The sequence below is a fragment of the Xyrauchen texanus genome, chromosome 1 (genome assembly GCF_025860055.1).
Source record: "Xyrauchen texanus isolate HMW12.3.18 chromosome 1, RBS_HiC_50CHRs, whole genome shotgun sequence".
NCBI lineage: Eukaryota > Metazoa > Chordata > Actinopteri > Cypriniformes > Catostomidae > Xyrauchen > Xyrauchen texanus.
The window spans coordinates 53,942,510-53,967,554 of record NC_068276.1 but is presented as its reverse complement, the minus strand read 5'-3'; the positions used below and the strand labels follow the sequence as shown (position 1 = coordinate 53,967,554).

Genomic DNA, 25,045 nt, shown 5'->3' with positions numbered 1-25,045 from the left:
AGAGTCCTGGTGGTTCCAAACTTCTTCCATTTACAGATGATTGAGGCCACTGTGCTCATTGGGACCTTCAATCTGCAGAAATTGTTCTGTACCCTTCCTCAAATCTGTGCCTCGATACAATCCTGTTTCGGAGGTGTACAGACAATTCCTTGGACTTCATGGCTTGGTTTGTGCTCTGACATGCACTGTTAACTGTGGGACCTTATATAGACAGGTGTGTACCTTTCCAAATCATGTCTAAACAAGTTGTAGAAACATCTCGAGGATGATCAGTGGAAACAGGATGCACCTGAGCTCAATTTTGAGTGTCATGGTAAAGGGTGTGAATACTTATGTACATGTGACTTTTATAATTTTTTTTTTATAAATTTGCAAAGATTTCAAACAAACTTCTTTTACATTGTCATTATGGGGTATTGTTTGTAGAATTTTGAGGAAAATAATGAATTTAATCCATTTTGGAATAAGGCTGTAACCTAACAAAATGTGGAAAAAGTGAAGCGCTGTGAATAGTTTCCGGATGCACAGTGTGTATAATATATATATATATATATATATATACAGTGAGGAAAATAAGTATTTGAACACCTTGCTATTTTGCAAGTTCTCCCACTTAGAAATCATGGAGGGTCTGAAATTGTCATCGTAGGTGCATGTCCACTGTGAGAGACATAATCTAAAAAAAAATCCAGAAATCACAATGTATGATTCTTTAACTATTTATTTGTATGATACAGCTGCAAATAAGTATTTGAACACCTGTCTATCAGCTAGAATTCTGACCCTCAAAGACCTGTTAGTCTGCCTTTAAAATGTCCACCTCCACTCCATTTATTATCCTAAATTAGATGCACCTGTTTGAGGTCGTTAGCTGCATAAAGACACCTGTCCACCCCATACAATCAGTAAGAATCCAACTACTAACATGGCCAAGACCAAAGAGCTGTCCAAAGACACTAGAGACAAAATTGTACACCTCCACAAGGCTGGAAAGGGCTACAGGGAAATCGCCAAGCAGCTTGGTGAAAAAAGGTCCACTGTTGGAGCAATCATTAGAAAATGGAAGAAGCTAAACATGACTGTCAATCTCCCTCGGACTGGGGCTCCATGCAAGATCTCACCTCGTGGGGTCTCAATGATCCTAAGAAAGGTGAAAAATCAGCCCAGAACTACACGGGAGGAGCTGGTCAATGACCTGAAAAGAGCTGGGACCACCGTTTCCAAGGTTACTGTTGGTAATACACTAAGACGTCACGGTTTGAAATCATGCATGGCACGGAAGGTTCCCCTGCTTAAACCAGCACATGTCAAGGCCCGTCTTAAGTTTGCCAATGACCATTTGGATGATCCAGAGGAGTCATGGGAGAAAGTCATGTGGTCAGATGAGACCTTTTGGTCATAATTCCACTAACCGTGTTTGGAGGAAGAAGAATGATGAGTACCATCCCAAGAACACCATCCCTACTGTGAAGCATGGTGGTGGTAGCATCATGCTTTGGGGTGTTTTTCTGCACATGGGACAGGGCTGACTGCACTGTATTAAGGAGAGGATGACCGGGGCCATGTATTGCGAGATTTTGGGGAACAACCTCCTTCCCTCAGTTAGAGCATTGAAGATGGGTCGAGGCTGGGGCTTCCAACATGACAATGACCCGAAGCACACAGCCAGGATAACCAAGGAGTGGCTCTGTAAGAAGCATATCAAGGTTCTGGCGTGGCCTAGCCAGTCTCCAGACCTAAACCCAATAGAGAATCTTTGGAGGGAGCTCAAACTCCGTGTTTCTCAGCGACAGCCCAGAAACCTGACTGATCTAGAGAAGATCTGTGTGGAGGAGTGGGCCAAAATCCCTCCTGCAGTGTGTGTCAAACCTGGTGAAAAACTACAGGAAGCGTTTAATTGCAAACAAAGGCTACTGTACCAAATATTAACATTGATTTTCTCAGGTGTTCAAATACTTATTTGCAGCTGTATCATACAAATAAATAGTTAAAAAATCATACATTGTGATTTCTGGATTTTTTTTAGATTATGTCTCTCACAGTGGACATGCACCTACGATGACAATTTCAGACCCCTCCATGATTTCTAAGTGGGAGAACTTGCAAAATAGCAGGGTGTTCAAATACTTATTTTCCTCACTGTATATATATATATATATATATATATATATATATATATATATATATATATATAACCAAGCCATGAGGTCAAAGGAACTGCCTGCAGAGCTCAGAGACAGGATTGTGTCAAGACACGGATACAGGGAAGTATAAAAAAACAAATTCGGCTGCATTGAAGGTTCACAAGATCACAGGGGTCTCCATAATTCTTAAATGGAAGAAGTTTAGAACAACCAGGATTCTTCCTAGAGCTGGCCGCCCAGCCAAACTGAACAAACTTGGGAGAAGGGCCTTGCTAAGAGAGGTGACCAAGAACCCAATGGTCACTCTGGTTGATCTCCAGAGATTCTTGCAGAAGATCAACCATCACTACAGCAGTCCACCAATCTGGGCTTTATGGAAGAGTGGCCAGACGGAAGCCTCTCCTCAGTGCAAGACACGAAAAAGCACCAAAATGACTCTGACTGTGAGAAACAAGATTCTCTGGTCTGATGAAATGAAGATTGAACTGTTTGGCCTCAATTCCAAGCATCAACTCTGGGCGATATGGCAAAATAAATTACATTTTGATTTTAATAAAACTTTTGGAGCGAGTAGTTATTTTTATTATAGGAAACAAAGGAAACCATTATAGGAAAAACTTACAAATTCACCACAGGGGGAAGTAAATTAAATGTAAAATAAATACAAATCTAATAAACCCAGATATTCAGAAATAATGGAATAAGAAAACTGATAAACAATTCTTAGCCAGTGTAGGTATTCATTTTTAACTAAAATAAGTCATATAAAGTTATCTTGAAATCAATATACATAAATTATCATGTTTATCTAGAAAGTAGTCCTTGTATATCAAACTATTTGTGTGTATATTCATAAACCCCTGCAGATAGAGACACGCTCTCTAGCGGTTCACACCGAGCAGCACAGCAATGTGAAATAATTTATCATTCAATTTAACTCGCAATGCTTGTCAAAAGGATCGCTTCCCAAATGTTAGCTAAATTTTAAACATGTCACAGAACAAAGCAATAATAATTAGTGATCTATCTGAATCATCATGGCTAAAAGGAGCAGTGGATGTTTGATTCTCCCATATATAACCTCTCCATGATTTGAAATGAAACTGTCACGTAACTAACGTGTGTATACCTGCATGATGGACGAAGCTGAGCTACAGTCACACTGTGCACAATTGTACTGGGAATATTACTGCTGTTTTTTAATATGCTGTTGTTTACCTGTCACGCTCATTTGGAGCACGCCACACACCTGCAGCTGATCAGATCAGGATCAGCATTAAGACGAGCGCTGTGAATAATTTTCTGTCCCTTATTCAGCCTTTGGTGGATTTAGAACTTATCTAACATAAGCATTTGCAATATTTATTATCAAAATCTCGATTTAAAAAAAATTCATAAATCATGTCAAAATGCAAATTTGAATTAATCAGAAAAATTGGAAAAAAACCATCCAGTCATAGTCATGTCTGGAGGAAACAAGCCCCCACTCATCACCTGCGCAATACCATCCCAACGGTGAAGCATGGTGGTGGTAGCATCTGTTTTTCAGCGGCAGGGACTGGGGGACTGGTCAGGGTTAAAGTTGAATGCAGCAAATACAGAGATATACTTAATGAAAACCTGCTTCAGCGCAATCAGGACCTCAGACTGGATGAAGGTTCACCTTGCAACAGGACAATGACCCTAAGCACACAGCCAAAAACAATTATTATTTGGAGCATTTTAGGCTACAACATGGCAAAATGTGAAAAAATTAAGGGACCTGAATAATTTCTAAATGCACTGTACATATATTAAACTTTAGAGAAGTGTAAAAGCCTCTTCATCATCCTTGGGACAAGATAAATGTATATTAGAAGCAAAATTGCACAAGATGTTAAGACATGTTTTCAGAATTTACAGTAAGTGTATCTTGTTCCATTGGCAGATTTTGTTGTCTAATTTTAAGTATAAAACCAAATTTTTCTTTTCCTATATTTAACATTCATATTTGCAGTACATGAACATTAAAAAGATGTAGGCTATATCTTATAAGGGAATTTATAAGCTGATGGAAAAATAGTTAGGATGTCTGTTTTCATGAAGGAAGAGAGGGAGGGAGGGAGAGGTAATGAGAAAGCAAGCGTGTGAGATGGAGAGCTGAATGCATTGAGATTGTGTGTGAAAGCAGCTCTTTGGTTGTTAGCATTCTGTGCACAGCGCTGCTATCCCATACTGCCAGTCTCCAAGACAACGGCCTACTTACAGCCACTACACAGCACTACAGGCTAAGCTGCATGAGTCACGTGGACCTCTGGAAGAGCAAGTGTATGTATGTGTATGTGTGAGATATATAGAGTGCACTGTGCTATACATGAACACTGCAGGGGTTTCATAACCATCCAAAACCATAGTGAGACATATGTCTGTGGATAGTCTGACCTCAGAAATTCATCTGAGCTAGATTTTCCCCCGGGGTGATTGTCTCACTAGCTCCTATTTGATGAATCATCAAATTTGGTGATTTAGGTTGGTCAATCGGCCATTTTTGCAATTATAAGAATTGTATTTGGTTTTATTTTGGAATATCTGTCATGGTGTTATATTAATTACGTCACTGTGTCTGGTTTTATGTTTTGGGTCATATGATTATGTAATTGAGTCTTTAATGTATTCAAAGGTGAAAATATGCAATGAAGTGTCGCCAGAGTTAGAGTCGTCATCTTGTGGTTTTGGTCTTCCTTGAGACATCACAGAACCACATAAGCATAGGTTTGAACCGTATCTAGACCCTGTTTATTGTCTCAGATAGTGGTCGACAATTTTTTTTTGGCCATTGCGATATCTAGAGAGCACGGTGGCTGGTGTGTGATATTATGCTGATGCAATATACAATTAAATTGTGACCGATGAGACAAAATTTCTGAAATCAAATAAACCCCTTTTTTTTTACACAATATTTACTATAAACAAATTATGATTATCCATAGACAAGGCTATCAATATATTTTGGAATTGATTGTAATTTTGGAACAAAGTGGAACTAACACTTGTGTTATTTGGCCAAGCCAGCTGCAGTGGCGTTTTAAAACCAACACGCCACTCTGTCGAGTTGGGTCTTGCTATTTCCAACACATGTCTATACAACAAAATGGGGAAAAAATCCAGTGCTGAAAAATTATGCAGGTTTATTCCATAATCCATCCAAAAATGAAAAATAATAAATTTCCAATTTTGAGCATGGATGAAAAACTTGTTGGCAATTAGTTTACTTCAATTGAAGCTTACATTTTAGTGAACATTTTGAATTAAAGATCAAAAGGATAAACAGTGAAGACATATTTTTCACAGCGTTCTTTGCTCATATTTTCCAAGGGTACCAATATTTTTGGCCATAACCCTGTATATATATATATATATATATATATATATATATATATATATATATATATATATACACACACACATTTGAAGTCTGAAGTTTTCATACACCTTAGCAAAATACATTAAACTCCGTTTTCACAATTTCTGACATTTAATGTTTCCCTGTCTTAGGTCAGTTAGGATCACTACTTTATTTTAAGAATGTGAAATGTCAGAGTAATAGTAGAGAGAATGATTTCTTTCATCACATTACCAGTGGGTCAGAAGTTTACATACACTGTTAGTATTTGGTAGCATTGCCTTTTAATTGTTTAACTTGGGTCAAATATTTTGGGTATCCTTCCACAAGCTTCTCACGATAAGTTGCTGGAATTTTGGCCCATTCATCCAGACAGAACTGATGTAACTGAGTCAGGTTTATAGGCCTCCTTGTTCGTGCACACTTTTTCATTTCTACCCTCAAATGTTCTATCGGATTGAGGTCAGGGCTTTGTGATGGGTGGGCTCTCCAATACCTTGACTTTGATGTCCTTAAGCCATTTTGCCACAACTTTGGAGGTATTCTTGGGGTCATTGTCCATTTGGAAGACCAATTTGCGATCGAGCTTTAACTTCTGGCTGATGGCTTGAGATGTTGCTTCAACATATCCAAATAATTTTCCTTCCTCCTGATCAATCAATCAAATCAAAATCAAATCACTTTGTCACACTACCATGTACACAAATGCAACAGTGGGAGAAAGTCTTGTGTGCAGTTCCGAGCAACATAGCAGTCATGACAGTGACGAGACATATACCAATTACAATAAACAACATATTTACACAACACAATTTACATATCAAATGTACACATTAAACGATACACACAATATAGAATACACATACATCAAAATAAATAAATAAAGAGTATATAAAAAAAATATATATACAGTAGTTGTATTGTGGAGAATATAATTTTGACAGTCCAGTATTAGATATAAGATTAATAAAATGCAGTGCTAATTATTGATCCTGATAGCTCAAGTGTTCAGCAGTCTGATTGCTTGGGGGAAGAAGCTGTCATGTAGTCGGCTGGTGCGGGTCCTGATGCTGCGATACCGCCTGCCTGATGGTAGCAGTTAGAGCAGCCCATGACTCGGGTGGCTGGAGTCTCTGATGATCCTCCAAGCTTTTTTCACACACCGCTTGTTATATATGTCCTGGAGGGAGGGAAGCTCACCTCCAATGATGTGTCTGGCAGTTCGAGCCACCCTTTGCAGGGCTTTGTGGTTGTGGGCGGTGCTATTGCCGTCTCCTTTGACTACTTGTGTTCAGATATCAAGGGAAGGAACTCTCATGATGACAAACATCAATCACTATGTCAGTGTGCTATTGCATGATAATAAACTGCAAAAAGTCAAGACAAAGAAAGTGAAGAAAAAACAGAGGCCTGTTTCTCTCAGTTGCAGTTTAAATCTAAGCACAAGTGCATTTTGAGCAGAATTCTCTGTTATTTTAGTGGAGTACCTGGGCCTCAGATGTGTGTGCTTCTCATCCATGTCCCTGCATGTTAATCTCTCAGACACACTGAAAAAGTTTTGTGAAGAACTTATGTATGGAGTTGTATTTTTCTTTTTCTGTTTAGTTATTTCCTTTTAAAGATGCTCATAACCGGCAGTTGATTGACAGGTGAGAGGTGGTGCTTCACTGCTGTGCGGGATGTATCAGGACGGATTATCATTTACATCTCAAATGCGATTTCTGACTACCTCTGTATGTGATTTTTGTGATCCAATCACAAAAAAAAACTTTTGCACCCCATTTACACCTGCATTTAATGCTGCCATTTGTGATTGGATCACCTGAATTTTAATACCAGGTGTAATCGGGGTCTTGGAGGCTTTAGTCTCGATTCTAACTAGAGTTTTAACCATTAGAATTTAAACATGGTTTTAAAATGCCTGTAATGCATGATGGTGTCAGTTAATGTGTACAAACTCTCTCTTTATCTCCCTGTCAGATGTGATCAAGCTTCAGCTGGTGGAGGCAGGTCTGGTGGAGTGTCTGCTGGAGGTGGTGGCTCAGACAGTGGACAGTGACCGGGAGGAGGACGTGGCTCAACTCAAGACCGCATCAGATCTTATGGTGCTTCTACTGCTAGGAGGTACAGAACCAAAGTTCAAGTAGAGCAGATCTTTTTATTTAAATTTTTTTGTAAATATTCCCTTGAATTAAGGTTACTATGTAATTTCCTCTAAGTGAATAAAGCAAACGGGACCTGACACAGTGGTAAGCTATCACTTCATACTCTTTAATTATTGAAAGTGCTATTCTTGTTAAAGGAACAGTTCACCCAAAAATAAACGTTCTGTCATCCAATTACTCACCCTCATGTTGTAAACCTTTTGTCTTTCTGCATTCGCTCTTTTCCATGTAATGGAGGACTGAGGCTCTCAAGCTGCAAAATGACAAAACAACTCCGGATCTTAAAAGTGGTTCATATGACGTGTGCGTTTCATAAGCCTTCTGAAACCATACAATAACTTTGTGTGAGGAACAGTCATTATTCCCTCCGCAAAGCTCTGAAATGGACTTCTATGGACTACAAAAAAGGCGTATTCACAGTCAGTAAATGGAAACGAGTGGCCAGGATATATATATATTTTTTTAAATTTGGGTTCCACTGAACAAGAAAACGTTTGGAGTGACATAAGTGTGAGTAATTGATGACAGAATTGTTTTTTGGGTGAACTATTCCTATAAGGTTCACTCACAATTTCACATAGTTTCCCAAACTGTTATATACATATATTACTGTATTGGCAGTCACGGTTCTAGATCACATTTCTTTTTACTAAGAGAAGAAAAGGGTGAAGTGTTATTAATCACACTGTTATTTGGGGGTTTTCTGCTTTCATGTTATTTTAAAGTTTTCTGATAATATATGTGTTCCCCCTACTTGAAAAATAAGACGTCCCAATTAATTATTACCTTATCCAAGCTCACAAATATTTCCTTAATACAAACATGAGACAGGCCCAGTTTGTGATTTACACACTCTTTCAGCTCTTCATTTGAAAGTGAAGGAAGCCTCTTGGAACTTTTTTAGTTCACCTTCTGTATTACAATTTTTTCCAGTAGTTCACAGTATTCTGTGTCGGTTTATGCTGAAACTTAGTTTAGACCATTTTGGACCAGATTAAACTACAAGATCATCTTAACTGGTTTAGATGCAGGCAATGCTAGTATGTAACATGAACAAGCTGGGTTAGATGTTAGGTTGAATGTTAGCCTTCTTCACCATTCACTTTCATTGCATCTTTTGTCCATACATTGAAAGTGAAGATTGACTGAGGCTTGCATTCCTAACATCTCCTTTTGTGTTCCATAAAAGAAAAGAAGTCATTAGTGTTTTTTTTATTTTTTTGTTTTTTGGGTGAACTATCTCTTTCCCTATAGTATGTATGAGTTTGTGGTACAGTGTTTGCAGTCACATGTAATGTGTTGTCCTGTAGATGAGTCGATGCAGAAGCTATTTGAAGGGGGCAAAGGCAGTGTGTTTCAGAGGGTTCTATCATGGGTGCCCTCCAACAACCACCAGCTCCAGCTAGCAGGAGCACTCGCCATCGCTAACTTTGCCCGCAACGGTAAGACATCAGCCCTGCACCATTTATTTATCATTGGTGAACTTGGAGCCCATCACCACCAGACATGTTGGTAAGTAGCAATGGGTTTGAAAAGCACCCTTAAAGCACGCAGATACTTCCATAGACATTCAGATGGTGCGTCACGTCTCGCAATTGTTTTGTGAGCATCCCGCCATTTAAGAGGGTGTCAAGTTTAAAATAGTCCTTTTTAAAAATGCATCACTGTCTTTGAACGCAATAATGAGTTTTATGTAAACCCCCCAAAGAAACGTGTCCAACCAGGGTCTGGAGAACCCAAAACCAGCCTAATTATAACAGGGCTTTCTTCCGATTAGTTGTTCAGACAACTCTGACTAGTTTTTGAAAATTTGAATTTGAAAATATGTTGTTTTCCACATGCCTATTTCTATGTATGTATATGTTACTTATTACCATGCACATTAGAACAGATTCTCTCAAGTAACGCTAGTGCCTATAGTTAACTGCTGCATGTCAATGAGCTCTAAAGCAGTTAGATGTTTATACATACCACACACACCCAACATACACAAAGAGTGTATGCCAAAAAAAAAAAAACAATGTGCCTTCGGACTCTTACCAAATTAAGACTTTGACCAAGCAGTTGAGGTTCTCTTGGGATCTTTCAATGTTAATGTAGATCCAGCCTACACTTTTGTCCCTGTATAACCCCACTTATGAATAGAGTGGATACACTAATTAAAAAAAAAAATCTCATTTAAATAGTTTAAGGCATGGTTATATGGAAGATGTCTTTGTTTGCAATATTTGGAAATTTTCTGAATCAGTCCACGATGTATACAACACTTTATTTCAGCCTGGTCTCATGACATTTACATTTTTGTAAAGCTGAAATGACATGCTTCATTACATGTTTGGCTGCAGTTTTCAAGTGAAATGTCCAACAGGAAGTGCCAAAACAAAGCAAAAGGAGGTTGTAATAAGTCAAGGTTTAGTGTGATTTTTAGATGGAGCTTTTAATAAGTAAAACTTTACCCTAAACCTAACCAATAGTGTCTGAAAGCGATAAATGAGAGTTTAACAAAACAGACATCCTTATGTTTAGCCAACACCTAACCCTAAACGATAGTGATTTAAATGAAAATTCAAAATGGAAAAAAGAAAACGCAAATTAACTGTAGCAACCACGTCATTTTGTGTCGCTTATATGTCACTTTCACTTTCTTTCGTCTTTGGCTGGAGTCGCAACAAACTATCAGGTCAAGTGGTTTTTATTGTCGTTTAACCATATACAGGTTAGTACAGTACACAGTGAAACGAGACAGCGTTCCTCCAGGACCATGGTGCTACATAAAAACAAAATAGTACAAACACAGAACCACATGAGACTACACAGACTAAATAAAATACCTATATAAAGTGCACGTGCAAACGTGCAAAAAGTACGGGACAGTACAGTACATTGTTCTGACAATGAACAGGACAATAGGCACAGTGAGAGACAGTGCAACGCCGACCAGTACACAGTAGTGCAAAAAGATGACAGTTTCTAAAAATGCCAAATGTAAACATAGCATACTATGAGATGAATGTTCTATGCACAAAGCAGTTATTGAGGTAGCAGACAGTTATAAAGTGACCGTAATTAAAGTGCAACTCGGGACACGTGTGTGTGTGTCAAACCAGTCTCTGAGTATTGAGGAGTCTGATGGCATGGGGAAGCTACCAAGCAGGCTAATGACATAGGAATAAGTGTGTATATGTAGGTGGGTCTGTAATACAAGTGTTGAAATGTTTAGTTTTTCAAATCATGCACTAAAGTAAAAGTGTTTTGGTATCATAACAGCGGCGGGTGAGTAATAGAGTGAAAAACAAGTTTTTATTAAATCAAAATCAGCATTTGTACTCATGATTTGTGTGACAATGATTAAACCACACAGTTGTTGTAGCGCCTCTAGTGTTCATTTCACCAGGAAACTGCAGCGAAACGTAGAAAGCGGCACAAACAAGTCAATTTGGAAAATTGTATATGTAGAGTAACGTTCATTCTATGAGACCAGGTTACTTTATTTTAGACCAGTATAATCTTCAATATAAGGGTAGTCGACAAATTATATGTTTATGAAATTCTGATGATTTCAGGTTAAAATGCAAATCAATGTGTAAGGGAAAATGTGAATTTTATTTATTTTTTGCTTTTTTTTTTAGTTTACTTGTGCAGTTTAATTTAAAGTTTATTAAAACTTAAAAGATTTTGAAAATTCACTTAGTTTTAAATGAGGCAAAGCAGGTCGGCCTGCAGTATATGCTCACTTGATGCTTAATATTTTGTCAGTGTAAAGGATGTAAATAAATGCAATCCTTTTGTGTTTACAGATGGGAACTGCATCCACATGGTAGATACTGGTATTGTACAGAAGCTTCTTGAGCTGCTAGACAGACATGTAGAGGAGGGAAATGTCACAGTGCAGCATGCAGCTCTCAGTGCCCTGAGGAACCTGGCAATCCCAGGTCAGTCTGAAATGACACCCATTGAATTATGGATAAAAATTCAGATACATACAAATGTGTTACATTTGCAGCAGTGCTTATGGTCTAAGAACACAACAATTTTCCACAAATATTTCAATTTAGTTCAAGTTCAATACAGGCTTATTGGCATGACATGTGGACTACCGTATTGCCAAAGCATTGTAAGGTTATTTCTATTCTCTTACATGTTTATGAGCTATATAATTTCTATATAATATAATATAATATTTTATATATATGGGAGGCCTGGGTAGCTCAGCGAGTATTGACACTGACTACCACCCCTGGAGTCACGAGTTCGAATCCAGGGTGTGCTGAGTGACTCCAGCCAGGTCTCCTAAGCAATCAGTCAATTGGCCCAGTTGCTAGGGAGGGTAGTCACATGGGGTAACAGCCTTGTGGTCGCGATTTAAGTGGTTCTCGCTCTCAATGAGGCGCATGGTAATTTGTGCGTGTATCGCGGAGAATAGCTGGAGCCTCCACATGCTGTGAGTCTCCATGGTGTCATGCACAGCGAGCCATGTGATAAGATGCGTGAATTGACTGTCTCAGAAGCAGAGGAAACTGAGAATTGTCCTCCACCACCCGGATTGAGGTGAGTAATCGTGCCATCACGAGGACCTTGTAAGTAGTGGGAATTGGGCATTGCAAAATTTGGGAGAAAATAAGATGGGGAAAAAATATATGTATGTATGCATGTATGTGCATTCTGCTTAACTGGGCCATTAATTGCTTCAATACATTGAAAAAATACAGAAAAAAGTGAAGGGCATTTCTTAATTAGATGTACTAGGTCACTTTGGGCTGAGCTAGACAGGTGAGAGAGTTTTGAGGAAAGCGTTGAAGAGTTTCTGAGTTTGGCAGACGAGATAGAAAAACAGATAGAACCTATTCGGAGCCCATCCATTTTAGGAGAGTATTCGGAGGGAGACAAATTTACAGAGGTCACTGCTACTGGAGATGTTGAAGTGGGATGAACTTCAGACCTAGATTGAGATACATATAACTTAAGCATGTTTTCATGACATGGGACATGTTATTCCACTCATGTTTTGACTTACGCATAAGTACAGCATCATCAAAGAAATAAACATCTGAATGTTTAGACAATTCTGACTTATCCACAACAGCAGAGCTGCATGATGACAGGGAATCATCAGTGTTTTGGGCCACCATTAACTGCTTCCTATTGAACGGAAAATCAAAGTTCAAAGCACCACTCAAATTATCAGTGCGAGGATCAACACAGAAAGGAATCAGAAAGATCTAGTTCATTTTAAAATTTTTGAGCTTGTGCTCTAGTTACAGCACACGAGTATTGAACACCGTAGGAAACTCCTGAGTCAGTGCTCATGTGTTGAAAAACACATTGGTGACTCCAGGAAGTCGGGAAACTTTGCATCCTGCCAAATCATTCCCCAGAATAAGATAAATTTCCTTCACTGAGGCTGAACAGCTATCTTGACCTAATCCAGTTACAAGATTAGAGCGCAAGTACACTGTGTGTAAAGGGACCTTTAACACACCAAGCTCAATACCAAGCTCTGATCCACAGCTAGACTGAGAGGAAAATGGAAGAACATCAGCCAGAATGTGTCTCTCAAAATAGGAATGTGTTTGGGTTCAGCGTCTGATTCAGTTAGTGACTCAGCACCATCATCTACAAAAGGTTCAAACACAGGTTCAATAGAGAGCACACTATCAGAGGAGTCTGTACGCACTAAGGCCACTTTGTTTTGACGTTTTTCTCAGATTCTTCAGTTTCAGCACCAGACACGAGGCAATAACATGTCCGAATTCATGGCAATAAAAAAAACTCAGAAACCCGTTCATTTTTATGTACAGCCAGAGGTGTTTTATAGCACATGACTGTGTTCCCCACTACTCGTCGGGGAGACGAAAACACAACTTTGTGCGTAAGCACAAACTCATCAGCGCTGTCTGAGAGTGACGAAACTTTTTGCTCATTCAAATAAACCACAATTTTATCTGAAACACAGTTCTTGAATTCTTTCTACAGAACTAACTCTTTCAATTGCTCAAAGGTTGTAACTTTGCTGGCTCTACACCACTTTTCAAATAGAGCAGTTTTCTCACGAGCAAACTCAACAAACGTTTGACTGGTGGTGTTTATACGCTTCAGGGATAGCTCATAAGCTCGCAGAACAGCGGATTTGACTACCTCATAATCCAAACTCCGCTCTAATGATTAAGCAGAAGTCACTTCTTGGGCTTTTCCAATGAGTTTACATTGCAAATTCAAAGGCCAGATACTTCTTGGCCACTGTAACATTGCAGCGATAAATATGTGTCAACTTGTCACTTTCCCTAAACGCTGGTACTAAAGCAATTTGTCAAAATAAAAATCACAAGGGCTGACAGACATGGTGCGCTGGGATGCAGGAACAGAGATGAGAGAAGAGACAATGGTAGGCACCGACACAGATGTGGTTATTCCCCGAGAAACAGGAGGAGGAGATCGGGGAGGCTGACCAGGGTTCAGCCCAAGCTCCAACTCTTTCAACCGGATGGCTTTTTGCACCTCGAGCTCAAGCACTCGGACACTGATTCTGGTACTTTTGTCAGCTTAATTCAAGTTCTAGTTCTTTTAATCGAATGGCAAATAATGGATCTTTTGTTGGAGTTGGGTCAACGGGATCTATGCAGATCGGTTTGTCTGGTTTCAGTTATGTCTCCACAGCCCCAAAACCCGCAGAATGAATTACAACACCCGTGACCACACTCTCTTCCAGTAAAACCCTTTGTTGTACCAATTCGGCATATACAATCTCCTTAATCTCCACGGCTATATTGAAAAAATCCACTATTAACAACAAACCATCTTTACTGCACTTTTCATATTGTTCCAATGTGGGTGCAATCGTAAATTTATCAAGCTCAAATTCTGACGCCATTACCGCCGTACTTCCTCCCTCACTAAAAGAAAACCACCAAGCAAACATAAATGTACAAAAAACATAGAAAAGAAGATACATAGAAGAAAACTGTTATACTAAAAATGAAACTTACAAATCAAATTCCCACTAGTTGAAAGATGAGTGAGAGTTTATTTCAGCTTTATGGAAATGGAAATAAGAGTACAATATTGACAAAGTATTGTAATGTTGCAGATTCTTACATTTATATAATCACATTTTCTAATATTGTATTCTATATTAGTATTTGATATTATATAATGACATGTTTTTTTCTTTGTTTAACTTTAAGCACACACATTGTACATTTACAGAAATTAAATGTACGCATTAATACCCAGCTTAAATCTGCTACCTTTCTTCTCCAGTGGTCAACAAATCCAAGATGCTCTTGGCTGGTGTGTCGGATGTAGTGCTGAAGTTCCTCAAATCTGAGATGCCACCGGTTCAGTTCAAGCTCCTCGGAACGTTACGGATGCTCATCGACACACAGGGTATCTACACATTTCAGAAAACAACTGGGAGTAACTTTCCACTGTAATGTTCTACATCAGATATCTGACTCATAGTGGCATTCTACTGGTTTGATAACGGACTCAAGAGATAGTACTTTTTATTTGAGTAATAAACCATTCTTAACTTGATTAAAACTAATTTAGACAAAATGAGTAAACCTCCAATCCTTAAATGTCTTAGCACAGTCAAAGACATCGTGTATCATTGCATTGGTAGGTTCAGACGATTTAGCCTCTTTCTGATATAACGTGAGCAAATTATGAGTGGGATTTGCAGATAAGGGATCTGCCTTGGACAAATTTGTATTGTCTTTCATTGGTGATGAGCCAGTCACTTTGGCTTTCAGTGACCGTTTAAGTTTTTAAGGAATATTCGAGGGAAAATGCATCTTAAGCTCCATTGACGGTGTCCGTGGCATGCGGTTGATTTGGATGGTAACACATTTTGGCTTGTTCCTCAGTTATTTAAAATTATAAATAGAGCACTTAAAAGTAGCACAAATATATATTTAAGTTATGCAACTAATCAAACTATTTCAAAAGTATAACCATAATACACCCTCATTACCACTATAAGTTATGAGAACACATTTTACTTGTTAGCATGAGACTGGTGTGATACAGTATAATCGCTGTTAAATGAATAGCTCTCTCAAAAGTGAAAATTCTCATGATTTACTCGCCCTCATGCCATCCCAGATGTGTGTCTTTCTTTCTTCTGTAGAACGAAAATTAAGATTTTTAGAAAATATCCCGGCTCTGTTGGTCCATTTAATGCAAATGTATGGCCAGAATATTGAAGCTCTAAAAACCACAACAAGGCAGTTTAAAAGTAATCCATAGGATTACTTTCAGTTGTTAAATCCATATCTTCAGAAGCGTATCAATATTTAATTCCATTTTAATAAAAAATGTTCCCTGCCCAGTAGGGGGCAATATGCACAAAGATATGCAAAAAAAAAAGGAATCGGCAAAAAACAGAAGAAGAATGTGAAAGTGAAAGTGGAGATTGATAGTAAAAAATTATTTCAAAATGTATTTGTTTCTCACCCACATCGCTTCTCAAGATATGGATTTAACCACTGGGGGCGTATGGATTACTTTTATGCTGTCTTTGTGCTTTTTGGAGCTTCAAAGTTTTGGCCACCATTCACTTGCATTATATGAACCTGCAGAGCTGAGATATTCTTCAAAAAAATCTTGTTTTCAGCAGAAGAAAGTCATACACATCTGGGATCTTAAGCACACCTTGCCTGTCCAAAGTTATATGCAATTTTTCAACTTATTTCATAACCATTAAATCTGGTTGATCTGAACAAGAATACAAGGAAGGAACAAGGAATGGAGGTGATGAATTTTTTGTAAAGCTCTATTTACAAAGAGCAAACTCCACATGCAGACATTACATTTGTAGCGCACAATCCGTATGTTTACCCACCTAGAGAAGAAGTCCCATCTCAAAAGGATTATGTAGATAATACTTAAATAAGAAACATTTTTGAGAATTCATGTAATTGATTTAACCTCACGTATCTGCATTTAAACCATTTTAAATGCTTTCCAGATGGCTTTTACTGTAAACGGGTTTTTAAGTTATAATTTCTGTGGTAATCAACAGCAGATCACAGATGCTGTCAGTTTAGCTTAAGTTGTATTTAACACAGGAAATTCCTTTTTAAGAGTGTTTTAAAGGGGTCATGACATGCCTTTTTATTATTTTAATACGTTCCTTGAGGTTCACTTATAATATTAGTAAAGTGTTTTGCACAAAAATATTTGTCATATATTTGTAAAACATGATAATTTTCCACACTCATTCTGACCTTCTGTCAGAAACACTCTGTTTTGGTGCTGCCTCTCCTTTAAGACGTGACAGTAAATGCCCACTGTTATGATTGGCTCTTTGCTCTTGACTCATCTGCTCTTTACTTGCCGGGTGCTTCTCAAACAGAAGGTTGCAGCCTATTAAGGCTATGCCCTTCCTAGAGACGTCTATCAGAGGCTGCAGGCTAGACGACAACTCAGCATTCAGCGCTAGATAAATACACCTGATGCATCCTCCAAAACATGGCAAACTAAGGCTGCGAAACGAGGCTGCCCAAAATTGAGACTGACTTCGACGGTGCTTGATGACATGGTTCCTGAGATATCCAGCCTAAATAGGCTGCAGCCTTCCGACTGAGAAGGACCCGCAATCTCATTGCTCACCACTGCTGGGCGGGGCTACAGAAGTGATAAGCAGTGATAAAGTAGGCATTGATGAGTTGTTATGGAGGCAATCAGATGCAAATGTCTATCACAATGTGACATCACAATGTGGAGGAAGTAGAGAACGATTCGTTTCAGCAGCTTGATCTCAACAAATGCTCTTTCCTCCCCAGTGAGGAGGAAGTATTGAGTTCTGAAACTTACAGCATGTTTTTATAGTACAATGAGCTCTTATATGTCAGCATATCAAGGTAAATTTGATTCCTCATGTCATGACCCCTTTAAGCCATGTGCACCTCATAGTACATTACATATTAAAGCCACAAGGAGCTTTTCTAAGATGGGTGTATTTAAAAACCAGGTAGGTTTTAGTCTAGAGTAGTGTGTGTTTACTAGTGATAGCTATGGAGCTGTTTCAAATGCTGAAAAAGCAATGGTCATATGGTTCATTGGAATTATGTTTTATGTGCATGTGTATATCCTAGCATGTCTCCATAGAAGTTTGTGTTGGGTAAATTATGTTCAGCACTGTCTGTGTGTCACAGCTGATGCAGCAGAGCAACTGGGGACAAACACAAAGCTGGTGGAGCGATTGGTGGAGTGGTGTGAAGCAAAAGATCATGCTGGAGTGATGGGAGAGTCCAACCGTCTGCTGTCCGCTCTCATCAGACACAGCAAGTCAAAGGTTAAAACAAACTTCTTACTCCCTCTCATTTATCTCTCTCTCTCTCTCTCTCTCTCTCTCTCTCTCTCTCTGGCAGTCTTATCCATACAGAGATGCCCATCATTTATATACTGATTATTTGGAAGAAGGCAGCTAACTTTTTTTTTGTTTACGAACAGGATGTGGTTCGAACAGTTATACAAGGTGGAGGTGTTAAGCACTTGGTAACCATGGCAACGAGTGAACACATGATCATGCAGAATGAAGCACTGGTGGCCTTGGGTCTCATAGCAGCACTAAACCTGGGTAAAAATAAAAGACGACTTTAAAGTACTTTATATACATCTGTAAAGAGACGCTCATAGACATGAATGAAACTGTGTATATCATTGTCAACTGTCATTAGAAGAATTGCAGAAACGTTTTCAAACATGCATTATAAAATATATAGTTCAACTCTAAAATCTGATTAGATGAGCTATGTTTGAAGTCATTGTAAAATAGTCAATATACACACTCCTGTGCCTACACATCAGTTGAATTCTATATGCAGCAAGTTTCCCGATCTTTGAACAAACTATAGGAAGAACTGTTTTTACTTTTTGAACATCGTGCCTTCATCATATTGCTGCTGTTTTTAAAAGGAAAAACTCCCTCAACTCGACTGTTTTAGGCCCTCTGCTTTTAAGTGAAATGTGAGTGCCACTTTTTGCTACACTCTTTGAACAGCTGAGACAGTAATTTATCATTTCGATTTCAGATTGCGCAGAAACTGACTTTGTTGGCTCCAGTCTGGTGCAGGTTCTTCACAAGCTGCTGACGGATGAGCGCAGCGCACCAGAGATCAAATACAACTCCATGATTCTCATCTGCTCCATAATGGGATCTGGTAAGTCAAGGGTACTCGCTGAACACCATCTATGGCTTTTTCATGCTGCACCCAATTTAGATTTTTTTTATCCAATCTTTAAGACTATCTGTATTGCCTTTTTGCAAGTGATGAAATCAGACAAATCCAGACTGCATTTACAGACTGAACACAGTCCTGCATTTACTGATTACACTGCATCAATTTATTTCTGTATTCCTTATCCATTTTTACTATTTTATTACTTTTTTATTCTTATTTATTTGTTCTTAATTGGTTTTAAAACGATTTATGCATCTTGTATTTTCTTTATCATTTTTATGAATTGCCATTGTGTGTGAATGTGCTATATAAATAAACTTATAGTTAGTTCTGTTTTCCTTTGCCTAAAATGAGCCTGTCAGCCAGATTTGCTGTTTGCTGAGCGAATCATCGTTCTTTTGAATCACTGAAAAGCTCAAAATGGTTCACAAAATGATTCTTTAGTGAATTGGTCTCAATCAAATATGATTTTACAAAATCTGTATTCAGCAATCTCAGCTGATTGGAATAGTCATGGAGTTACTTTGGTCGAAAAGGATGGGGGACCCTTTGTTTACAATGACATCGAGGGCTTATGTCTCATGGTACTGTAACAGTTTTTCCAATTTTGGACTTATGATTTATCATTTTCTTCTCTCATCTCAGAGCCTCTTCATAAAGAAGTGCAGAGCTTGGCCTTCATCGATGTGGTCTCCAATCTGCGCTCGCATGAGAACAAGACGGTGTCCCATCAGGCCTCTCTCACAGAGCAAAGGCTAACCGCACAGAGCTAAAGGACTCTTACACTCCATTTTCTCCCTGCCTGCCTTCCCTCCCTCTGCACAAACATACATCCTCCTCATGATCTACTCTCGTTGTCATGTGCCAAGCTGTTGTTCCCTCCTGCTACAGACCCCGCTACCCCACTGTTTGCTCAAAACATGCAGTGATGCATTATTCAAGGGCGGCCATACTTTATATACAGCTTGTGCAATAGATTCAATAGCAAAATACTTTTTAAAAGACCATAGCTGTGAAAAAAAGCTGGTATGAAAACTATTAACAATAGAAAAAATGAATGGAATTAGTGCAGTTGTGCTTTCATGACATGTAAAATCCCATATTCCAACCAACTTGTGCATGTTTTTTTTAATTGTCCAGTTGTCGATGTATCTGTGTTCAGCCTTTCAAGCCACACCCATGATAAGCCCCAGCTCAGCCCCACCCACTTCTCCTGCTTTAATCCTTTTGCATATATGAGTAGAGATCAACATGTGTTTGTACTGTATTGGGGACCTCTGGACCAGCTTGGACCTTTCATATTTTCCCTCCTGGTCCCAGTGTCACCTATGTCCATGTCTATGGAGTTACTTTACTGGAAAGAGCTAATTCCATATATCATCAGTCTGTTGCATTTACAAAAATGGATTATTACTATCATTTGGATGTATGAGGAAATAATTTGTCTTGGTACCAAGGACTAAAGTGGAAGTGTTCTACATAATGCCCGGAGAAACATGCAACACCTCATCACACCAGTCCAAAAAGAAGTGACATCATGAAAACACAATATCACTAACTTGAAACACACGCATGACTGCCAATATGCCATCGGCACACAAGTACAGTAGCCTCCTGGGTTTGCTAACGAAGTGTGTTACTGACATGTAAGGGCTGGGACAGGTTGTTTTGTATGTGTGTGTATCTGTAACATAATGGGATAACTACTTCACATATCGCCACACTTATACTGAGTAAAGGAACCTAATAATAATGTTTCAGAATACACACTCTTTGTGAATGTTTGATGCATCTTTTTATTCGAGAAAAGTGTCTTTTGTGCATGTTGATCTGCCTGTCCTCCTTCCCACTCTTTCCAGTATCGTGGAAACATGCGCCAACCTGCATGTCCGATACTGTGAAAATCACCGTTATGTGGTCATTTTATGTCAGGTAAATCAGTTCTTATCTTATTTGTACCCTTGAGGAACCACATGGCAATCCAGTATATCTACAGTAACAACCTTTAGAAATGTAAACTGAAATAACTGTTGTAAATGTCATTGAATTGTACATTTGAAAGATTTAAACTTATTAAAACAGTTGCTGGTGACACATGTGCTGTTATGATTTTGATTGTCCTTTTTTAAGTTAAATGGCTGATGGGCATGTTTAAATCAGGGTGGAAATGGTCTATAAAATATCTATGAATCTATAAATAAGATATGTAGAGATTTCAGTCACACTTTTTAACATTAGTAAATGCTTTAGTTATCATAAACCAACAATGAACAATATTTTACAAACAGCATTAGAGTTGATGTTAATTTATTAAAATACTATTTTTCATTGTTTATGTTGTTAAAATGTATTAGTATGTAGTAATGATTACATTACCTGAGATTAATAAATGCTGTAAAAGTATTTCTCATTGTTAATGTTAATTAATGCAATTAATATTAATGAATACAACCTTTATTGTGAAGTGTTATCAAGATTTGTTAAATAGTCCTGACGAGAACTGCTCAGAAAGATTAATTACACATTGAAATTAAATTGTTTTTAATTTGTATAATTATTTAGGTTGAACAAGAACTCCCTTATACGTCTTTTTATTATATATCATAAATATATTTTTTATTATTTATCATAATAAATATGTTTAAAAAATAATGATTTGACTGTGTGTTAAAACAGCAAAGGGCACTACAATGCAGTATAGGTAAGCCAAAATCTGTCAAAAAGGATGTTGGAAGTCAAAACGAGCTCTAATAAAAGAACAAGCTATTTTTTGTTTTCAGGAGAATATCAGAATTCATGGTAATACTGGAGTTAACAACATTAGTTAATGTGAAACAACAATGAACAATACGTTTATTTCAATATTACATTTTTTTTAAATTAAAAGTTGTATAGGTTAACATTAAAGCATTATGAACGAACAATGAGCAACTGTTTTTTCATCCCTTGCTTAAGTGTCCTTAAATAAATGAGTAACTTTCATACAGATGCAATAGCTTACAAAAAAATCAATCCCAGTGGCATTTATGCTAAAAAAATAAAGTGCAAACACTATTCAGCAAAACAATTTTTTTTAGAAAAAGTTTGTTAGATTTTAAATAATAGATGTATTGTTCAGAATTAAGAGAAAATAGTTGTGATATTTTGATCTAATGCAATCACATTCATACTTTTTTTTTAGTGTGACTAGTGTGTCCAAACATTTTTGGGGTCACTGTATACTACAACCAGGGCAAAAGAAAAGAAAACATTCCCATCACAATGTGAAGTAAATCATTTCTTGAGAACTTTTGTCCTTATTACTGAAGCATCAAGTAGGGTGACATGGCATGGTGCTTAAATAACTGGTGATAAAGGTCAGGTTCAGACTTAAAAAAAAAACAAAGTTCATTTGATCTTAAGATCAAACACTCTATTCCTACTTATTGCAAGCATTAACATGGGTGGAGTTAAAACATTTGAAAATTGATTGTCATTGTAAAAACTCAGTATGACCTTCAAGAAGAAAAAAAGAGAGACACAGAGGTATGTTAAAAGCTGTTTTAGTGATGTTCAATTACATCCAAGAGTGCCATGTAGTGCATTACAGAGTGACACACCATACTGCTTTGTAGGGATTGTAAAAGTGCAAAAACAACACTCGAATATTTACAATGACCTGCAACAAACCTACATTTAAAATAACCTCCTGACTAGTTCATCGGATACATAAAAATACTGTCATGGTACAGTTTCCTCTTTGATCAGAAATTGTTTGTGAAAGATAAACATTTTAGGATTTCTATTTCATTAGTGCAAGGACACCATTTCACAAAAAATTAATGATCAAATGACCTGACTTTTATAGCATAAAACATAAGCTGCTGTATGCCCTAACATTACGGTCACTTCCGTCAATTAGAATGAGATGTGTATTGTCTCCCAAAGGCTTTAAAAGCAAAGAAAGAAATCTAATATAATGCTTAAGCGCATGTAGTAACCAGTGTCATTAAGATAAACTAAAAATAACAGCGGGATATAGTTTGCCAATGAAAGAGAAACTCTCCCACTGACCCTCAACTACACATATAGCTTCACATTCTCACTTCGACTGCATGGATACAAATATTTTCTCACATTTATTACACATTTTGACACATAAACGACTCTAGAAAAAGTAGCAGTATTTACAGATACAGGTACAAGGTATTAGTGCGGTCAAATCTGCATACACATGACCCAGTGCACTTGGCATCTTGAACTCATCAGTTGCAACCTTTGTCATGCTGGTGTAGACCTGTTTACACAGAAAACCTAATATTTATTGAGGTCCTAGAAAGGTTTGTGCATTGTGCAATGTCGACAAGATACACAATTGCATGTATACGCTTTCAAATGCATCAAATATGGTGGCCCCAATAATAATTGGACACTTAAGCCACACTTAAAATGACTGAATGTTTCTGCATTACCCAAAAGAATGTGGTTCCTCTTCAAGGACATGTGTTTGAACTTAATAGGAACTGATTTCCTAGATTTCCTCATTCAGAATTGTTAAGTGTGGCTTAAGTGTACAATTGCTTTTTTTGGGGGCCACTCGATTTATAGTTTGGTTTTAATGCAGAGTATTATATGTTATGAAAGTGTATAAGAGTTTGAAATACCTGTGAGTGTCTGAAGGAATAGCTGCCACTTCATGTGAACAAACTGCATTAGAGAATGAGAAAAATAAATGACAAATATGAATGAGGTTATAAAACAGAAGTGAAATCCTCCAAGCCTCACAGGCAGAACCACATAGAATCTGCTGCCACAGAACTCCAGAGAAAGCTCTACAGATTTTCACACATATACAGTACAGCCGTGGATAAAAGTATTGGCAGTGACATCAATTTTGTGTTTCGCAATGTTTTCTGCTTCAGTTGTTGTGGTGTTGATTCACATTGTTTCTAGATTATTGTGCAGAGTGATCAGATGCACTTTAAATAATTGCAAAAAGCTTCATTGGACAAAAAAAAAAAGAACTTTATCACCAAAACCCAAATTTCACAGTTTTTTTGGCCCTGGCACAAAATGACCAGCTAACATAATTTCACTAATCATATCAGGAGCACCTGGGAAAGTGTGAATGAGTACTAGTCAGGTGAAATCACTCTATCATTCTGATTGGATTATAAGAGCAGACTGATTGCTATAAAAGGAAGGAAGAAGAGCTTCCAATCATTGTGTTCTTGTTAGCAATGTTACCTCTGAAGTAAGACGTGCAGCCATCATCGCTGTGCATTAAAATGCCCTCACATGCAAGGAAAATGCTGCAAAGAATATTACACCTGAAAGAACCATTTACCGGATCATCAAGAACTTCAAGGAGAGAGGTTCAACTGCAGTTTAGAAGGCTTCAGGACGTCCCAGAGTGTTCCAGGACCGTCTCCTCCTGAGGAGTCGGCTACGGAATCGTGTCACCACCAGTGCAGAGCTTGCTCAATATTGACAGCAGGTTGGTGTGAGTGCATCTGCACGCACAGTGAGACGAAGACTTTTGGACAATGGCCTGGTGTCAAAAGGGCAGCAAAGAAGCCACTTCTCTCCAAGCAAAACATCAAGGACAGACTGAAATTCTGCAGGAAGTACAAGGATTGGACAGCAGAAGACTTAAGTTATTTTCTCTGATGAAGCCCCATTCCGACTGTTTGGTACATCTGGAAAATCGATAGTCCGGAGAAGAAAAGGTGAACTCTACCATGAGTCCTGTGTCGTGCCAACAGTGAAGCATCTTGGGATCATCCATGTGTGGGGTTGCTTTTCATCCAAGGGAGTGGGCCCTCTCACAATTCTGCCCAAAACACTGCCATGAATAAAGAACGGTATCAAAATATCCTGCAAGAGCAACTTCTCCCAACGATCTAGGAGAAATTTGGTGATGATCCGTGCATTTTCCAGCATGATGGAGCACCATGTCACAAGGCAAGAGTAATAATGAAGTGGCTCGGTGATCATTACATTGAAATTTTGGATCCGTGGCCAGGCAACTCCCTGGATCTTAATCCCATAGAGAACCTGTAGTCAATCCTCAAAAGGCGAGTGGACAAACAGAAGCCCACAAATTGGGATCAAATAAGGCAAGAATGGACGACATCAGTCAGGATTTGGCCCAGAATCTGATATCCAGCATGCCAGAGTGAATTTCAG

At 38.1% G+C, this 25,045-nt stretch overlaps 2 protein-coding genes across 5 annotated transcripts in view; one reads left to right on the top strand and one right to left on the bottom strand.

Annotated features, from left to right (window-relative positions):
• The window catches only part of rap1gds1 (RAP1, GTP-GDP dissociation stimulator 1), a 47,268-nt gene extending 26,276 nt beyond the window's left edge, over window positions 1–20,992 (top strand). For all 3 annotated transcript variants that reach the window (XM_052139141.1, XM_052139216.1, XM_052139056.1), the window contains 8 exons: window positions 7,507–7,650; window positions 9,002–9,133; window positions 11,489–11,623; window positions 14,949–15,074; window positions 17,849–17,988; window positions 18,147–18,273; window positions 18,728–18,856; window positions 19,523–20,992. In XM_052139141.1, the coding sequence (XP_051995101.1) occupies window positions 7,507–7,650; window positions 9,002–9,133; window positions 11,489–11,623; window positions 14,949–15,074; window positions 17,849–17,988; window positions 18,147–18,273; window positions 18,728–18,856; window positions 19,523–19,650 (1,061 nt within the window). In that variant the 3' untranslated portion in view covers window positions 19,651–20,992. The remainder of the gene's footprint in view (window positions 1–7,506; window positions 7,651–9,001; window positions 9,134–11,488; window positions 11,624–14,948; window positions 15,075–17,848; window positions 17,989–18,146; window positions 18,274–18,727; window positions 18,857–19,522) is intronic.
• Window positions 20,993–22,419: 1,427 nt separating this feature from the next.
• The window catches only part of tspan5a (tetraspanin 5a), a 34,379-nt gene continuing 31,753 nt past the window's right edge, over window positions 22,420–25,045 (bottom strand). For both annotated transcript variants that reach the window (XM_052139543.1, XM_052139617.1), the window contains 2 exons: window positions 23,521–23,563; window positions 22,420–23,153 (listed from right to left, as the gene is read on the bottom strand). Coding sequence is in view for 1 of the 2 variants with exons in the window: in XM_052139617.1 (XP_051995577.1) it covers window positions 23,551–23,563 (13 nt within the window). In the remaining variant the exon portion in view is untranslated. The remainder of the gene's footprint in view (window positions 23,154–23,520; window positions 23,564–25,045) is intronic.